The following is a 19,998-nucleotide window of genomic DNA, read 5'->3' on the forward strand; positions in this document are numbered from 1 at the left end:
ATTGATTTATTTGTATTTTTTCTGACAAAGATTTGAGATGCTCTGGGGGGGGGATCAGTGAAAACATGGCAGGCTTCTTCATTATTCATGGCTAACTGATGTCTGTTGGTTTGTCAGTCTGTAAATTAGATGTGTAACAGAACCCATATGGAACACAACATAAATATTTGGGATTGTAATGTCTCAACTACCCTCCTTTACCTACACTCTGGCTTTAGCACTACTAGATCTGCACCATAGACTATAGGTTAGAAAACCATTGAGATAATAGAAACACCATAAACAGTAATATTTCCGACCAGTGGGAGGCAGCAGTGTGCCGTAAGGCATCTAGTCTGCCGGAAAGCTATCCGAGGAAGAAGAAGAAGAAAGAACAAAGTGTTGCTGCCTGTCAATCAAACAGTCTGCGGGGAGACGACTTTACTCTTCACATCATTTCATCGAACATCAACACAACAGCTAGCTTTCATCCAGACTTTATTTTAAAGGTGCGTTGTTTAATAACGTTAATTGTAATTTGTGTTACTGTTAAAATACCGTTTTATTGTTACCACGTGAGTAAAAGGCAATGTTAACCAGCTAGGCCTACAACGTGAAAAGATGACAGATTAGCTTGCCGTAGAAATATAACGCTAATAAGTTAGCTAACTAATGCGAGCGCTAACTCATTTAGCCTTTGTTAGAAACAGCTGTTAGAAACATTAATCTTAGTCTACTTTGGTCCTCAAACTTCTCTGTTGTAGTTGCTGTTTTTCACTGCAACCATGGCATGTGTGCAGCGTCTGAGACCGACACAACAGAAACAGGTAAACGCTAAAACACATGAAGACAGTCACTGGTTCTCCCATTTGATGAGATCTCTCTCTGACACAAATATGAGAATATTTTATTGACATATAGTTTTGTCCAGAATTCATGTCTGTGCAGTTGACGTTGGCGAGATAACGGATAAACTGATCAGGACAGTCATTCTGCTACATTCTAACTGTGTTCACTTCTTGTAAATTAAATAATGCTGAAGTTTAACAAATCCGCATTAGGGCCTAACCCCTGGTGAGAACCACTGGACCTAGACGTTGCAAAAACCATGACTGCATATAACGGTATATTTCCCCTATGCATTCAGCAGGTCAGCTGCCGCTAACGTTATATTATTTTGTGTAATTGCTTCCAGTTCCAGGTCAATTCACACAGTAATAAACAAGAAACGTTGCGCTTATGTCAGCACATTATAACATTATGCTGACATTATAAGCATTAAAACATTAAAAGTGGTAGGCTACATGTCCCCTCCAATATTAAAAGGTGCTCAAAATGTCCTCTTTAATTTGTACATGAATGACCTCTCTGTACAGCTCAGTAGCTGTAGAACTGGATGTGTGCTGGCCGGGTAACACCTGGATAAATCATTGTATGTACGCTGACGATCTGACCATCCTGTCGCCAAGCAGTGCTGGTTTTCAACAGCTGCTGAATATTTGTTCTGCGTATGGAGTAGATGTTGATGTGAAATATAATGGTAAAAAGAGTGTCATTATGGTTTGCAGAACACGAGATGATAAGGATCTCTCCTTCCCTTCTTTGTATTTGTCAGGACAGGTTCTTGAAGTGTGCTGTAGAACCAAGTACTTGGGTCACATTCTTACTGATCAAATGAGTGATGATGATGACATGTATAGGCAGCGGCGTGTCTTGTATGCACAAGCTAATATGCTGAGGGAAAAGATTAGCCTGTTTAGAGCCTATTGTACTCCTCTCTATACTGCCCCCTGTGGGTCAAGTTTAAGCAGGCTAGCACGCTTATGTGTGTGGGGCATCGCTGCTCTCCATCACTGGTCGAGGGTTGCCGGTAGGTTAGAATAGCTTAGGTTAGGCCATAGATTACTACTGTAATTTGCTACTGTTGTGTCAGATAGAATTAGCTAGACATATTTTCTGTGAAGCCCTCTGAGACATGCTTGTGAATTAGGGCTATACAAATCAACTTGACTTGACTTGACTAGCATTCAAAAGCTTCAGGTTGCTTACAATGACTGCATGAGGATTCTGCTCAGAAAGCCAAGGTGTTGCAGTGCTAGTGAAATGTTTTGTGGTGCAGGAGTCTACACCTTTCATGCCCTGCTGAGAAATCTGACCTACAAGTTTATCTGTCGTCTTAATGTGTCTCAGAACCTGATTATCATGCTGCTGTCTCAACCTGGTCTCAGTGCTATTAAGTACCAGTCTAGCATTTGGGCACATTGGTACAACTTTTTAATGTAATGTATTGGGGTATGTGTATGTTATGATTTTATGTATTGTCTGTTTTTATACTGGACATTGTGTCTGTTAATAAAGTGATGATGATGATGATGTCTCCCTCAAAAAAATGAACCGATGGACCGATTTTTAAATGGCGTTGTTTTGAAAAGCCGGCTTCGTGGCAGAGAATGAAATTGAATGAAGAGTATCTTCTCATTATAAAGTGCAACATAAGTTACTGCTTGTATCATAATTTGCATGATTCCTCCCTCAAATATTGATGTTATCCACTCCACTATTTGTACTTAGGCTTCAAAAGCTCTTCTGGTGCTGTTAGACCTATAGGCCCATTTCAAACAATCGTTTTGAGGTGGTAAAGCAGGGAGTAAAGCAGGTGTAATCAATGACATTAATGAGGGCCCTGGCACTAAATGGAATGGAACAATCATGAATGGTATTGGTTAGACCTGCTTTACTTCCTGCTTTGCCATGTCAAAATGGTTGCTTTGGAACGGGTCCATAGAAACCTCCCGGCAGGGCACGCTTTGCTAGCGGAGAAGAAGAAAAGGCGTGTGTGTGTGCTTCACCTGCCCTGCTACAACTTCATTACAGCATGAGTTTACAAAGATTGAACACATAATCAAATAAAAATGTCAGTTCTCTGCTTGTTATGACCTTTCACCTGGACTTGCAGTTGTTAGCTTCTACATGACTAATATGGTATCTGTCTTAACTGGCGAGTAAAAGCAAAACTACAAAACAAAAGACAGTAATTACTGGATTGCTGCCATGTTTACCTGGTCCACACATTCAACCTGTGAGTCATTGTGTTTCACTCAAACAGCATCATCAGGTGTTGCTTGACACAGTTACCACAGAGCAGCAGTCCGTGCTTGTTGTCAAGAAACTTCTGGCCATTGCAGTGTCCAGCATCACCTACCTCAGGGGCCTTTTCCCAGAGAAAGCCTATGCCAGCAAATATGTTCAAGGTACCTCACATTCACATACTGTATGAAAATGTATTTGTCTCCATACCACAGCACCTGGTACATCCCACATTTCACCAGCCGCTTCCACTATTTTACCAGCCAACTAGATTTTTAAAGCTGGATACGACCTACAGTACAAACTAATAAGAGTCCGTTTCTTGCCAGTGGCTGGTAGCCAAACTGATCACCCACAGCCAAAGATTGACCAACATTTGGCTGCTGTTAATTTCCTATTGATGAAGTGATACTAGCTGTCTTGATGTTTCATCTCATTTACCATTTCAAATCATGATTTGCTAACGAGAGGCTTATATTTGTTTTCCTCTCCCACAGATCAGAAAGTGATGATTCTTAAGGAGGGCCGCAGTTGTCCTGGTGCCAATCAGATTGTTCAGTGGTAAATAACTCCAGTACAGTTTGACACTTAAGGGGCATAGCCACTGTTTAAAGTGACTGGGGAATGGCCTTTTGATGGTCTTGTTTCTGTAATGGGACATAGCTCTAGTTCAAACAGGGACTCAAAAGTGGGCGGATTGGACCGGAACAAACATGGACAGTGACTCGGAAGAACTCAATGTTAGTTCTGAAATCTGGATTTTTGACATTAGATAAATCCTAGGTACAGGGATCCATTCCACTCCAAGAGGATATTGATATAAATGTACAAGAAATATTTGTAATGTATTATGATACATATAAGTAGCTAAAAAGGTGAAGAAGTCATTTTTCATAGTTCAGTTCTAAGAAGATGTTAGAGAACATGTTAACTGGCTGTGTTTACTTCATCCTTCCAGGATGCACGGATGCTTTGATGCCATTGAAAAGAAGTATGTAAGTCATCTCCTGCTTTGAGATGTGTCATGTCAGCTTGGTGGTGCGTCATGATCAACTTAGAGACCACTCCTAAAAGTCAGAAATACACTCAACTGCCAAAGCCCATCCTCATTGACACTTTTGCTCATGTAACTGACCCAACTTGTTTTTCCACCAGCTGCGGACAGTCATTTTGTCTGTGAGTATCTTGGTACCTATTGACATACGCATTGTTTGGTGTTTATGGATGATGTGTGACAGTCATATTCACTTTGTGAGGAGCTGACCAAGTAAGTCACAGTGGAAATGGATTTCAAAAGATTTTGACCTGATTGATATCTACAATACTTTTGACAATCTTGCTGATTATTGTGGGGCAGCCTTTGCTCTTTAAGGAAATCCCAAAATATCCAGTGCTGATGTTGGATTCATTTGATCCCTTTCTAGATGTACACTGATCCAGAAAACCCCCAGGTAATTTGCAAGTCTAGTCCTTGCAGTTGTTGATGTTTTAACACCCGGTCAGCTGGGCTCCATGTTGCTATGTGTTTACAGATCTCTCTCTCTCTCTCTCTCTCTCTCTCTCTCTCTCTCTCTCTCTCTCTCTCTCTCTCTCTCTCTCTCTCTCTCTCTCTCTCTCTCTCTCTCTCTCTCTCTCTCTCTCTCTCTCTCTCTCTCTCTCTCTCTAACACCCGATCAGCTGGGCTCCATGTTGCTACGTTTACAGATGTCTCTCTCTCTCTCTCTCTCTCTCTCTCTCTCTTTCTCTCTCTCTAACACCCGATCAGCTGGGCTCCATGTTGCTATGTGTTTACAGATGTCTCTCCCTCTCTCTCTCTCTCTCTCTCTCTCTCTCTCTCTCTCTCTCTCTCTCCACCACCAGAAAGTGACTGAGTTTTACCAGTTTAAGATTGAATACACTGCAGAGGGACATCAGATGGCCTTTGAAAGGTAGGATTTGTTATGCTGGGAGTCAGTTAGTTAACTGACTCATTGAAACATGTGGGATGATGATTATGCAAATATTTTTTAATGTCTACTTCAAATCAGTGCAGAAAACAGACTTTTGAGGTGCTGATGACAGGAACACCTCTATAAGCTGCTGTGTGTGTGTGTGTGTGTGTGTGTGTGTGTGTGTGTGTGTGTGTGTGTGTGTGTGTGTCTTGATTTGTAACAGTGCACACACTGCTTATGGGGATTATGGTACGTGTTGTTTATGTGTGCCACACAGAGTTGTAAGAACCTTCCATAAGGGAAATACAGTGTGTACTCATGCAGCAGCTGGCAGTATGGTAGAAGTCAGCACGGTGGAGGAGTGGTAGCGCTTTCGCCTCACAGCTAGAAGGTCCTGGGTTTCGATTCCCGCCTGGGACGCTGTGGATGTGACCCCCCCCCCCCCCATGTCCTCAGTGCCTAGGTGGGCTATCTCGTCAAAAGGGCCTCTCTGTGTGGAGTTTGAATGTTCTCCCCGTGCTCCCCTGGGGGTTCCTCCATACAACATCGGTATGGGCCCCCACCAAAAAAAAAAAATGCAGAAGATGGTCACCTGACCGGCGACGACAGAGAACTGAAGATGATCCCCGGGCGCTTTACACTGAAAGCTGCCCACTGCTCCTGGCTGCCCCCCGGAGGAAGGACATGCCTCCATGGAGGAAGGACATGCCTCCATGGGATAAATGCAGAGACTAAATTTCATGGTGCCACTCAGCATGTGTGTGTGTTCATGCAGTGTGGTGATTTAAAGACGGGCGTGTCATTCAGAACCTCCTTAGTTGGCACATTCACTTCCTAGGGATTAGCGAGTTAATTGATAACTGTGATTGGCTGAATCTACGCATGAATTATTACATATTTGTTCATCTTAGTTCCAACAGCACTGTGCTAGCACAGCACTTCACTGTTCACAGGTGAAGTTATTCAATTCATCATCGTTTGACCGTTCCAGTCATGCATAGGCCCCGCCCCTCCACCCGAGCTGGTGCGTTTTTAGTCCAACGTCATTCAGAGGAGCAGGTTCACCTCAGGATTCACCAACTACTTTCACCATTTGACATTATAATTATTGCATTATGTCATTTAGCAGACGTTTTGATCCAAAGCCACTTACAACAATAGAACATTTTTGTCAATAGTAATGAAATCAACTGTGTACCACATTCTTCAGGTCTTTTGACTAAAATGCCATTTAGTCATATTTTAGTCATATTTTAGTCATCTGAAATAAATGTTTTAGTTTTAGTCGTTTTAATTGACTAAATATCATAAAATTCTAGTTGACTAAATCTACAGTAGATTTAGTCGACCAAAATCCAGCGGGCTTAGTTAAAGTGTAATGCATTAGTAAAATCTTCTCTGGAATTTGCACTCTTTGGAAAGATCTATTAGTCTGTTATTATGGAATGGTATTAACGTTTGAACGTGCAATACAGACAGAGATTTAACTGGTAAAGTTCTTCTCTTCTGATTGGATCTCTTCCCAATTTAGTCTAGGTTTTATTCGTTCACGAAAATGTCAATAGATTTCCTCATAGTTTCTGTCATCACAACATTGTTTTAGTCAGTTTTAGTCTAATTTTCATCAGTGAAAAAGGGTAGTTTTAGTTTTAGTCTAGGAAATGAACACTGGGTTGGATACCTGGCACAGGGACTGAAAGAGCAGGCACATTGAGCAGCAGTAGTGGGCTGGTGATTGCTGTTGACTTGTCATCCGGCCATTTTCAATCTCAGCAACAACAACAACAAGGTGTCGGCCATGGCCTGCGAGAACACCAAGAAGGCCAGCATCCTGCTGGTGAGGAAGCTCTACACTCTGATGCAGAACCTGGGTCCTCTGTCAGAAGAGGTCTGCCTCAACATGAAGCTGGCCTACTACGACCATGGTAACACACACACACACACACACACACACACACACACACACACACACACACACACACACACACACACACACACAGCTTTAGCACAGTTAGAATCTCCAGCAGTGTAGCATAAATTAATTGCATAACTCAAGAGTAATTTCTTTAGTGCGCCCGGGTAATGCAGCGGTAGTTTGCCTGCCCACCTACACGAGGGTTGCTGGTTCAAACCCCTGTGTTACCTCCAGCTTGGTCGGGCGTCCATACAGGCACATTTGACTTTTGTCATTTTAAGCATTCTCTTATTTTATCATTGATTATCTGTACCCCAGTATTCTACCCCAGGAAATTGGCAGTTAATGGGGATCCTAAAATAGATGAATAAAACCAAGGAAATGTTAGCATTGTAGCCAAAAATCATTAATCAATTATCCAAATTGTAATCAATACATTTTCTGACAATTAACTAATTGGTTAATGGACTAATGGTCTCAGCACTGTCTGTCCCTCTGTCTGTGTCCCTCGTCTGCCTGTCCTCCAGTCACTCCTCAGGACTACCAGCCTCCGGGCTTCAAGGAGGGTGACAGCTACAGCATGGAGTTTGAGAAGGAGCCGGTGAAGCTGGCCCTGGGCGAGGTGTCCACCGCCTTCCACAGGGTGAAGGTGGACATGACCACAGAGAAGCACAGAATGGAGCAGGTGAATGACAGGAGAAGACAGAGGGAGAGAAAATAGAAAGAGAAATGACATCATCAGTGTGTGTGTGCCCCCCTATGACATCACTGATCAGTCTTGTCACAATGCCTCCTTGTGTGTGCGCGTGTGTGTGTGCCTTTATGACATCACTTTTGACATAATCACTGGTGACATTACATCATTAGCTAATTAGCCTAATTAAAAAATACGGCTCCGTCAGGTCACCCGCACGGGTGCCCTTTACACACCCTGAAGGTTTCAGCCCGATCACACGTAAAACGGCATAGCTGTGGCCGAACACAGAACTTGAAACAAACAAACAAAGCCCACATACCCAATTGTATATATAATATATAATCTATCTATAATCTATTATATATAAGTGATTTTATATGATTTTACTGTGTATTGTTTATCATTTTAGTGTTTCATTGTTTTATATGCCACAATTTTATTCTTGATTTTAATTGTTTTAACTTGTTTCAATTGTGATTACACTGTAATCAGGGCGTCCTTGGAGCGTGCTCGCAATGGTCCTCCCTGGTAAATAAATGTTAAATATATATACGGTATACTAGGGATCTATATATACTAGGCTCTTTTATATACATAAAATGTTGATCTATGGGCCACTCTACCCCACAGAGCCCAGTACAGCCGCACTGCACTGCCTGTACTGTCTATATATTTACACCCCTCATTCTGTCTATTATAGCATCTAATGTTCAACTTTATCATCAGTATATAAATGGGAGCTGGGGCTCTGTTTGTTTGTTTCTCTGTCCCACTGTGATTGTCCCACCATGATGTCATAAATCCCACTGTGACATCATCCGTGATGTCATAAATACCACTGTGACATCATCACTGATGTCATATATCCCACTGTGACATCATCAGTGATGTCATAAATCCCACTGATGACAGCATCAGTGATGCTGGTCTCATTGGCCACACAGCAGCCGAGTTGCGGGCAAGGCCGCACAGTGAGCAGGCGAAAGCCTAGGAATTGAGCGAGCATAGCGCACGAGATCCCTAGTTATAATAAAATCACCATGTGCTTATGATGCCTGAGCAACGTGTAAAGTGAAGTCATGCCATTCGAAACATTTAGAAAACCACGGACAGAACTGGAACAGGAAAAGCTTGGTATGGTATTTAGCAATAGCAGGGAAGTGTTCTACCTTTGGATGTTCACTGAAGGCAGCAGCAGGGAGGCTAGCTGGTTAGAGACATCAGAAGGTCTCAGGTTCAATCCCCCGTGACTTCAACTGTCGTCCCCCCCCTACAAGATTTCCCCCGCCACTATAGCCACTTCTTAACATGCAGTGGAATCCGTATTATAACCTGCACCTAGCCGGTTGGCCTGCATGTTAAACAACAATTAGCCGGCCTACGCGCACTCCCGCGACTCCGTATCTTATCTACCTCGACCACCGGTATAAGATCCGCTTCCACGCAATCGTGGCTCATGTTTAACAGGGGCAGGTCATTATCCGCATATCCGTAGTGGGCAGGTGTGGCTCTTCGTGACTCACTTCACGTTCGCTAGTTTATTAATTAATGAATCGTTCGGGCAATCGCTTATATCAACGAGCAAACTCACGGTTTCCTCAAGTGCTGCAAAAACGGCTTGATTTGTTAAGTGGGGGCTAGAATGACCGTGCTTTCCGAGGTGAGGACTGGCTTGACTGCAGTTGCAGGCGGCCAGGTCCAGTGCATCAGGAGGGACGCTGCTGCCTTGCTTGATTGCTCCCATGTCAGAAAAAGCCTAACTTTTGTGGGGAGAAATACATTGAAAACTAGTCAGATATGACTTGAAATGCCATTTTTTATCGAGATCATGCAACAAGGAGCCTACTTCAGGCAAGCAAGACGGCAGGAAAGAACCAGAAGCGTGCCTGCCGCCGTCAAAAGCGAAAGCGACCCGATGTAGGCTGTCAATTTAGTGGAGGTAAAAAGCCTTTTTACCTACTCGGCCAATCAATCAATCAATCAATCAATGGCTCGCGCTTGGTTCGTATGATGAGAAGATTAATCAAAATGCTTACCACAAAGCCACATGGGAGCCGAGAACCAGTGCAGGAGAGCTGCCGCGCAGGTGCCAGGTGTGGAGTGGGACTGAGAGATTAAGGTACCTACTAGCATATTGCTGGAGATTCAAGTTGTCGCACTTATTACTTTTAGCTAACGCTACGTTGTTTTTTCATCAGGGCAATGTCCAGAAGATATGGGTTCATGAGTTTCTGCAAATGCAGATAGATAGGCTACAGTAGGAGCATGCATGCATGTTATCTGTTTCAATAACGAAAGCGTCCTTACCGAGAACGACGTGCCGACCAATTAAATATTCTTGCTGCGAAATCGGCCTCTTAATGACAACACTGGAATAAATAAGATCGACTACGACTATAGAGGCTATAAAGAATGGACTATAGAGAAATAAATGGATTCAAAACGTTTATTTAGGAAACATAGGCTATCAAACTTTTGTGGGGAGAAATACATTTAAAACTAGTCAGATATGACTAGTTGCCACTTGTAAAATAAATCACCCACAGTGATTGACGACGGTGCGACCACTATTTTGACTGCCTCATAGCTAAAGCTGTTTCCTATCACATTTCTTGTGTTTGACATGCTACCGCGCCACCGACCCCCCAACGACCTCTGAGCCTTCTACATCGGATCATCGTAATTACTTATCGGTTTGAATTAAAATTGTGCCGTTTTAATAATAAAAAAGGCGAAGTCCACTTACCGTGATGCGCGGGGGATGTGCCGGCGGCATTAAACAAGCGCGCCCAGTTCAGTTCAGGAAAGACTCCACTCCCCCTCCTCCTCCCCCTCCTCTGCTCCACTGCTTCTCTGAACTGGGTGCGATTGTTTAATGTCGCCGGCGCGTCCCCCGCGTGTGAGAAGTCGGCTGTGTTGTGAAAACTTTTTAAGACAAAGAAGAAACTTCACGTTCTTTCCTGTTTTCAACCTAAAGTGAGTACAAGTCTTCAACTGTGAATTTAACTCGCCTGTTTCCAAAGTGAAAGTTGGACTCGCTCCATACTAGATACAGCAGCTGCGTTTCTCTAGTCATTTATCCTAAACTCTCTCTAACGTTATATCAGCCAGTAATTCAGTCAGTTTTCTGCCAGCTAGTTAAATTCAACACACACACGTTGTTGGTGAGGATCTGTAACGTTAACGTTATTTGTTTTGCGCCGTTCAAATTGCTGGTAGTGACAGCCACTGCCCACTTCAGTCACCTGGCTCTGTGCTGTAGCACAGAGCAGAGGCTATCAAAGCCCGCTGGTATCATAGAGCTCAGCTGTCCTGTGTTGTTAAAATGAATGCATTGCAGCGGCTAGCCAAATGGAATTACAGCAACGCAGCTGCAATAAATCATTAATTATTCCCCCCACCCCCACCCGCGACAATGCCATCATCCAAAACGATGTTTCACTGTAAAACAATCACGATGGGTATTTTCATGACATCGCACAACCCTATAATCCATAAACCATTTTAGATTTAAAGCATACAATATTTTCGTTGAACTATGAAGCTTTTGCACACACAAAAAAGTTTATATTTTTATTTTCCTGAAAACCTTTCGCGGCCCCTCTGGCAAAGTGCCACGGACCCCTGGCGGTCCCCGGACCCCCATTTGAGAACCACTGCTTTAGAGAGACACTAATGCTCCACTGGCTGCTCTATGGCTGAGCCTGACCTCTGACCTCTCTAAATGAACATAACAGCCAGGAATCAATAGAAAGAGAAAACAATGAAACAGTATTTGGGTTCATTAACACTAGAAAGGCCAAACTGCTCTCACTTAACTGCTGTTTGAATTGTAGAACAGAAATAACTTTGAAAATGTCCTTCCATGACTCATCCTACAGCCACTTTCAGTACAAACAGTGACTGTGTACAAAGAAACGTAATAATTATATTGACCCTCTTTATAACTGACTTTCTTGGCCTTTGCTTGGAGCCCCAAAAATCCAATGGCCTTTCTGGAGTTAAGACCAGTAAAAGACGGTGAATAACACGCTTCATGACAGTCAAGGCTTCTGGGAGGTGGTTTTATATTTTGATTGACAGCTGTGTTGGTGAACGTCTGCAGGTGGAGGAGGAGCCTGAGTGTTCCAGGGACAAGTGGGACGTGGAGGAGGAGGAGGAGGAGGAGGAGGCCACTGTGATGCAGGTCAGCACACAACTTAGATATGGATCTACGTCTTTTAATATATCTACAGTCAAATACATTTAAAGGGATAGTTGGGTTTGTTTGAAGTGGGGTCCTATCAGCTAGTTCCATACACTAACTGAAATAGGTAAAGTGTTCTGGACGCTGAGCACACCGTGTATGGAGACCCAGCACTCTGAAGCAGCAGCCTCCAGAGCTCTCTCTCTCTCTAGTTCAGGGAACCAGGAACTAAAATGTAATTTAGCCACCTAAAACAACGCCCATATATACAAATCAATATCAGTGTACATGTACGCTCTATTTTGACCATTTTCAGCGCTTTACTTTACCGTCAAACAGCCCTCTCATTCGGCACTTCATTTCCTCCCACCCATAGGACTACCGTGTTCCTCCGCTAAACGCCTGCACAGAGCCGCGGCGCTGGATTACTCTATATTATAGAATATTGTAGTCTATATTATAACGTTACATATCAGATGAAGGTGGTGAGATTATCATCCTTGCCAGTTACAAAACAGGAAGGCTTAGAAGAGAGACAAAACACTGACTTACTTTAGAGACAACAAGTCACCTGGCCTCTCTGGTCTGGGACGTTTTCCCCAATTTATCCTGGGAATGGTGAAAAAGGTCTGCAGGACACTGGCATTCAGTAAGGCAGCATATCATGGCAGTTGCCCGTCGCTCTCTTTCTGCCTGTTCACTCTCTCTCAAAAGTTCCTCTTTTGTATATTACTCTCTCTGGTTCATAATTGTATCCTCTTGTCACCAAGGTGAATGGCATATCGTCCTCACTATCAAAATCACTCATATTTTCGTTTGTGTATTCTATTTGTTGTGTCTTCAATAACAAACCGGGAGAAATAACCCAAAATAACAGCTTATCTGCGGAGTAATCCAGCGCTGTGGCTCTGTGCAGGCGTTTAGCAGAGGAATACGGTAGTCCTATGGTTTACTGGCTGACCCCTATGTTGGAACATAAGGTGAATATGTATTCCAGATGGAGAGCTCCCATTTCCTCCTCTGGCAAAACGCTCCGTTGTGACACGTTTTACGTAAACACTGCCCATCTGCTTATATTAACCACATTAGATGCAAAGTGGGTTGATAATCGGTAAAACCATCCTTTAAAGATAAGCTATACAATATGTTGGAGACTAGCAAATGAAGAGAAGACTTCTCATCAGAGGCGCATTATTATGATCCAAACATATTCATGCATGCATATCATATAGAACGCAGAGCCATCTTGACAATGTTCCTCAAAGTATTTTTTTTTTTTTTTTTTTTTTTTACCTTTATTTATACAGGGAGAGTCCCTTGAGAGCAAGCTCTCATTTGCAAGGGAGCCCTGGTGGACAAAGAACATATACAGCATTTACAAAATTACAGGTTAACAAGACAGACAATAAGAACAACAAGAGCATAATTAAATAATTTCAAAGAAAACATGAACACACCCTACGAGGAATGCTTTCTAAAAGTGCTTTAAAAGAATCAAGTGATCCATTTTTAAGTTTTCCTGGAGCACATTCCATTTGTTGGGGGCGAACCAAGAAAAAGCGGTCTTTCCTTGTTCGGTCCGCACCCGTGGGACAGACAGTCTGATATAGGACCGCGATCGTGTTTGATAACCTCCACTGTTACAAGAGAGGAGTGAGGATAGGTAAGATGGAAGTTTCCCAATTAATGCTTTATAAATGAAGTACCAGGAACATTTCTACAAGTTGAAAATGCATCTCTGTCGTCTCTGCAGTGGACATCTTTCCATTGACTATGATGTTGTCATTGTTAGCTCAAATAAATGTGTTCACGACACTGCATCAATCTGGGCACCCAGAAACTGGTGGGAATAGCGTGACCCTCCCACGTGCTACGTCCGTGCTACGTCCCCCCCCATGACATGGTTTTCATCTTTAGTCATGTGACCAGTCATGTGACCAGGTCAGACATATTAGGTCGTTGACTCATGCTGTTGTGGTCATTGTTGACATGTTGTTGTGGTCATTGTTGACATGTTGTTGTGGTCATTGTTGACATGGTTTTCATCTTTTAGAGTCATGTGATTGAAGACGTGGAGAAGCCTCGCAATGACAACTCATACCTGGACGACTCTGGTACGTCTTCCTCTGAGTTCACTTTCAGAAATGCTTCAGTCCCACTTTTTTCAGTCTGTAAAGTGTTCATCACCCTTGCAGCTTTTGTAAAATTTTGAAGGAAGAAAAAAAGTGTCTTCAGATCCTGAGAAAGTATTAAAATGTCTTAAAGATCCTGAGAAAGTATTAAAATGCACCAAAACCTTCCAACTATGTAATTTAGGCTCTTATGTGCCTAATTGTAAGCATCAACATTGTAGACATTAGTTTCAACCCAAATCCTAAATATTGCCATTTCTCTGTTTTTACCGTTTGCTGAGACTGGAGTTGAAGTGGGCGGTACACTTAGGGCTCATGATGTTACAACCATATCCCGTCATAAATGCTAATTAATCTTATAGGAGCTCTCAGCTGTCTGTCAAACCTGAGATTTAAAAGATGCCGCCTCCCTCTCCAGCATGAGACGTTACTCGCACATGCGCTGTGTCATTTGGCATTTGCCAGCCCAGGGACTGTGACTGACTATTGAGCTCCAGGAATCCCCCCGGCATTCCAGTGCAACTAAGCCCGTTGCCGAGTGCTCACATTCAGGATGCAGTTGAGGAAGCGGGTCGGGGAGCGACCTTGAGCTCCAGGGAGAGACAAATCGCAAAAAAAACAAAACAAACATTTTCATGATAGAAAACATTTATCTATCGTTTCACTTTCATATTATGCTCTATCGTTTATAGCATTGTGTTGCAAATCACACGCTCTTCCGTCAGTGTTTTTTTACTCACCTCCACACCGCACCAGACTCTGTCAACACGCCCCTTGTGAAGTTACCTCCAGTCATCCACTAAGTCAGCCTACAGAGGCATTTGCGCTGTGTTAAGTCCGCGTTTGATCCAAATTTGCGTGCGTCCTCATAATGTTAAACATGGCAAAATATCTCCTCATCCTCTCGTCATCGCAAGAAAATCCATTGAGGAGCTGACAGACAGCTGTTCTAATCTTGTAATTGACTAACCAACTAATGAACTAACCTGAACTGACAACAGCATGTCAGCAGCCGTGCGTTGGCATAGACGGGTGACCACTTGACGAAGCTTTGCTTAATAGCTTCGGTTAGCTTTAGCAGCTTATGATTATATATCTATAAAATAGTTTCCTTGGGTCGCATTGGTCCAAGTTATTTTTCTTGGATAACAGGTGTTAGAGAATGGAATTTCCGGGAAATTCCATTCTCTAACAACAGGGAAATCCGAGAATGTATTTTTGTTGAGTGAACTTGAATGCATTGAACTGTTAACATGGAAATCCCGAAGTGGAATATTTTTGTTCATTTATAAACTGAACTGAGGGAACTGGACTGAACTATAAAGGAGAACATTCTTCTAGCCGTTTCTACTCTCAACACAGTCTTGTGCTCCAGTTATATCACACAAAGAAATCATGTTGGCGGTTTCCTTTAGCCTACACAAGAAAATGTGCTGCACTTTCAATTTGATGCATGAATTGTAGGCCTATTATGTCAAATGGAAACTTGTTTTATAATTGACTATAGCTGCTTTAAAAAAGAAATTGTAGTCGGTGATCGGTCAGGCAGATATTTCTCATGGGTGATCGGTGGCAAAAAAAAAACGTGATCGGAGCACCCCTGTCTTAAATACTGTTAAATATAGCAGTTTAAGTCTTCAGTTAAAGACATCTTCAAAATGCTGTTTCTTTGGTGCGCTGATTTATGCTGATCTTCTCAATTCTGATATTTTACATTTTTCTGATTTGACAATGACAGTGTAGCAAGCCATAACAAGCCCTCAATAAAAATATATAATTTATATATATACATTGGTAATATCACTTAAATAAATGTCACTATGGTTGAATGTGTTTTGTGCTGTTTTTATTGGATGGACTGTTCAGATGAGATCCAGATGATCTGCCAGGAGAACATAGAGTGTGAAGAAGTCATGGTGAACTCACAGGTTAGTGTGGCATTAACAGCAACACACAATGAGCATGTCTGTTGTTGGTGGGAGCAGAGAAGAGCGCCCCACCCCCTCTTATTGATACACTGTGACATTTGCCCTATTCACCCAAATCTATTTCAGGTGTCAGATATAGCTCTCTCTTACTCAGAAAAAACACATCTCAAAATGCCTTTATTGGATAGAATTACATGAACAAAGCTGTGTTATCAAATAAACACAAATGACAGTGGAGATTGTTGACCAACAGCAGCCAACACAGTGGGTAAAGGCAGAGTCTGTCAGCGCTGTGTAAACACAAAGGGAAGGACCACTTCAAGTGCTCTTCTGGTCGGTGGAGTTACGGCCATCTCTCTGTCCCCTTTCAGATGGACACTCTGGTGAAGAACACGTCTGACATGGAGGTGACCCTCATGAGGACCAGGAGTGGAAGGGTCACCAGGTCCACCACGGTCAGTTCACCATCCAAACCTCAACAACTGCCAATTCTCTGCTTAAACTGTTGCTTGAACGCCCTTCACACTGAAAACACTGGCTAATGGCTAATGGCTATGTTTCCATGCACCAGGCTATTGGCTCTTAAGCTCTTATTCAGGTTCTTCTGTTTATATCAGGGATGGGCAACTTTGATGATAGAGAGGGCCACAAAAAAATCCTTGCTACCAGAGGGCCAGATTGTGACCGTGCACTTCCACCAGTAGCCTACTGTAACACCATCACTCCCAATTATAGCTACTAATTTGATGAAAAGGACTGGTAATCCAAGTTTATTATAACAACATTTATATTTTTCATATTCAAATTGAGTCATTCTTCCATTCAGATGACACCAGAAACTTTGCTCTAGCTTTAAAACAGCCCGCTACAGCAATTTGATGGGGTACATCACCCAAATATGTGATATTAATCAGATTAGTAATGTTGCATGTGCATGTGGATATAGTTTGTTACAATAGCGTTAGCTCAAATGCTAACATTAAACAGTATGTGGATGGACAATGCTCACGCCATTAGCGCCATGTTCTGGGATGTACAGTAAAATAAAAACACAGATTTTGGTTTTCTAACCTAACCAAACCAAAAGTGTCTGCCTTGTTTTTTGTTTTGTTAGTTTTTTATTGACCCACACTGAGTGAGTGAAGCCAGTTGCCCACCCCTGGTTTACATGAACCTTTCATACCCTGTGATTCATTTCCTCCGTCCCTCTTTGACTGAGCAATAGATGACTTTAGAATAGACATAATAAGTAGTGCTTGCTGACATGTTGTTTGTTGTTGACATCAAGCATCATGCATGCTGTAAGGCTCTGTGAAGGAGTGAAAAGTGAAAGTGAAAGGAGTTGAATGTTTCCATGCTACAGTAAAGCCCAATTTATGCTTCGTCTGCCGACACTTTTGAAACGGTCGCCGACAGAAATGAGGACTTGAGTCGACACTTTCAAGTGTCTGCGAGCAGCGTCTGCTACCTGGTGAAATGTCTAGGGTCGCTGACTACGTCACATAATGTCGCGCAAGTCTGATTGGCTATATAGACGGGCACGCGCGACTTCCTTGTTTTAGTTTTCACTGAAATTAAATTAATGAGTGTGTCCCCGCCTCCCGGTATTTTTATCAGCATGTCCTTGATGTATGACTTCGTGAAAATCACAAAGAACACCGTGACCAACTTCCCAGAGAGAGAGGAGGTGATTGTGTGGTTGTGTGTCGTTATATGCGGCTGCAGTTACATCTTGCCTCTTGGGTTCACTGACAGCATTCCCTCTCTTGCCTGTCTGCATTGCACTAGTTCTCTGCCTCCCTCTGTCTCTAGCATCACGTGACCGTTGCGCCGCGGAGAGAAGCATAAATGCAGCAACATGAGCGACACATTATTTTTCGTCTGCGACCATGTGCTGAGCGACACTTTCTAATAAGTATAAATTAAGCTTAAGTGTTCATCCAGTATAAGATGGACTTATCTCAGTCATGTATGTCTGATCTGTGCATGTTAACACAGCCAGTGAAGCGTGGAAAATCACTGTAGTACAATACTTCAGCAATATATTGTCTACGTTTTGAGGACTGTCACGTTTTCTTTTAGTAGAAAACTAACCCACAATTTATATTTGACCTGGTGTAAAAAAGAAAAACAATCATTTCAGTTATTTGATGTTGTCTTGAAGACAGTTCTTCGAATTTACTGTGTGTGTGTGTGTGTGTGTGTGTGTGTGTCTGTATGTTACTTTGTGTGCATGCAGGAGAGGAAATTGACCACCAAGATCAGCAAGAAGCCATTGCCCACCCCCATCAGCCAGGACAAGAAGGTGATGCATTCATCCTGCTGTCCCTAATTTGTCTTTTTTCAGTTGTTTCCAAAGAGCAGAGAGCGTATGGAGGCGTCTGAAAGTGCGCTTTGCCCATCGTCTTTTTTCAGAGCGCTCCGGCTTTTCTGTGCGTCCACTCCATAATATATATATATATATATATACCGTATATATAAATTATCTGAAAATATCTGAACTTTTCAGAAAGGCGCTGGTGTCGAGCACTTCTTTTCAGGCAACTAATCATGTGGAGAAACTGTCACAACAGCTGCACAGAACAAACTCATCAGAGTAGTTCTGAAGCTTGCCCCTCGAACTCACCTTGATGCCCAACATTTTAAATCTCTTGGTTGGCTCAAGGTGGAGGACAGAGTAGCCATGCTGAAGCTTAGTTTGCTTCATGGCATTTACTGGGAGTTAGCACCCAACTACTTTAGAGGCTATTTCACATGAGTCTGTGACTCCCATAACCACAGGACCAGGGCCAGTGCTGTTTATTTGATGTTATGCGTTGCTGTATGTCTTGTTTCCATAAGACCAGGGACCAGGATGTAAATAAGTGCTTTGCACTTTCTCATGTTTTTATCCCTTGGATGTTGTCTTTTATTATCCATAATCAAATCAAATCAAATCCAAACTCAGACCCAAAAAGGATTGATACACTCAGTGAAATCATTTCTCCAAGGCTGCACGTCTGCATCTGGGAGACAGTTGCCAACTTTGGTTGATGATGGACAGTATTTACCATGATTTTCAAACCGTACGGTTATCATAAGGAATTTTATCACGGTTATCGTTAAAACCAGTTATCGTTTCATCCCTAGTTCCGGGACCAAATTGAAACGGAGAACATTGCCCACATGCTCCCTTTTATAATAGATTGGGTTTTTAGCCATAGTTGCAATTTTGTTGCACTTTTTGTCGATTTCATGTTTTTAACAGTGCATGAAGGCATTGTGTATTCCTGCAGAATTTATTGTAAAATAAATTTGAGTGGCATAAAAACAAATCTGAAATTTGGATCACGACTTAATGATCAAGGAAAAATGTCGGTCCTGAGACTAGACCAGTTGAGGACCTTTGCCCTACTGTACTCTACTGTACAGTCAAACTAGTGACATCATCTAGCAGCGCCCTCGTTGGCGAAAAGGTGAAATGTTGTTCATCTTTCAAGCAAATCTAGGTGAATTTCAGAATTGAAAGCAGTGTCCTCCGGTCTTGTCTGAGGTGAAATGCAAATGAACTAGAGTCATATATGATCAAATGTTTTATGTCCTTTTAAGGCCTGGAAAATGGACGAATTTTGAAGTTGGAACCTCTGGCTTGTATGACAGATTAGTCAGTTTTTATCACCTCGGTGTCTCAGAGACAGACTCAGCCTGTCAGTTGTGGCACGCTCTGGTGACGTGTCTGCTTTGTTTTTTCTTCTGTTGTTTTCAGATGTCTAAGCTTGAGTTCCCTAACAGCCCGGAGGTCGTGTCCCAGGAGCTCCTGTTCCAGGACGTCCTGTCCCAGGAGCTCCCGCTCAAGAAGAAACGCAAAGTCAGCGAGCCCAAAGAACGCTACTAGCCTCCAAAGCCACTGCAAACAAAGCAGCACTGCTACACCAAATTAGATTGTTTTTTTATTACAAGTTGTGTGACTGACTGTTGTATTGTTTATATCTGTCGTTTTACTGTTGCGTTCTCAATTGTTTAAAGGTTTGTTTGAAGGTATCTTACTGTACCACAATATCAAGCCACAATGAGAGTAAGCTTTCCCTGTAATAGACTGTGCCCACATGTTGTGCAATATGCACGGCGCCGCATGCCACTGCAAATCAGTTCATAATGGAGGAC

At 42.6% G+C, this 19,998-nt stretch overlaps 1 protein-coding gene across 1 annotated transcript; it reads left to right on the plus strand.

The window, feature by feature from the left end:
- Positions 1–392: 392 nt before the first annotated feature.
- Positions 393–19,736, plus strand: LOC310770628 (HORMA domain-containing protein 1-like). Its single transcript, XM_083663372.1, has 16 exons — positions 393–488; positions 744–806; positions 3,086–3,230; positions 3,564–3,627; positions 4,025–4,061; positions 4,222–4,242; positions 4,491–4,517; positions 4,927–4,994; positions 6,771–6,922; positions 7,440–7,597; positions 11,715–11,795; positions 13,849–13,909; positions 15,794–15,855; positions 16,227–16,310; positions 18,095–18,160; positions 19,601–19,736. The coding sequence occupies exons 2-16, from the start codon at positions 765–767 to the stop codon at positions 19,727–19,729; spliced, it is 1,197 nt and encodes a 398-aa protein (XP_083519498.1). The 5' UTR covers positions 393–488; positions 744–764; the 3' UTR covers positions 19,730–19,736.
- The last annotated feature ends 262 nt before the right edge of the window (positions 19,737–19,998 follow it).

Source organism: Poromitra crassiceps (assembly GCF_964638095.1).
Source record: "Poromitra crassiceps genome assembly, contig: HAP1_SCAFFOLD_136, whole genome shotgun sequence".
NCBI classification, from domain to species: domain Eukaryota; kingdom Metazoa; phylum Chordata; class Actinopteri; order Beryciformes; family Melamphaidae; genus Poromitra; species Poromitra crassiceps.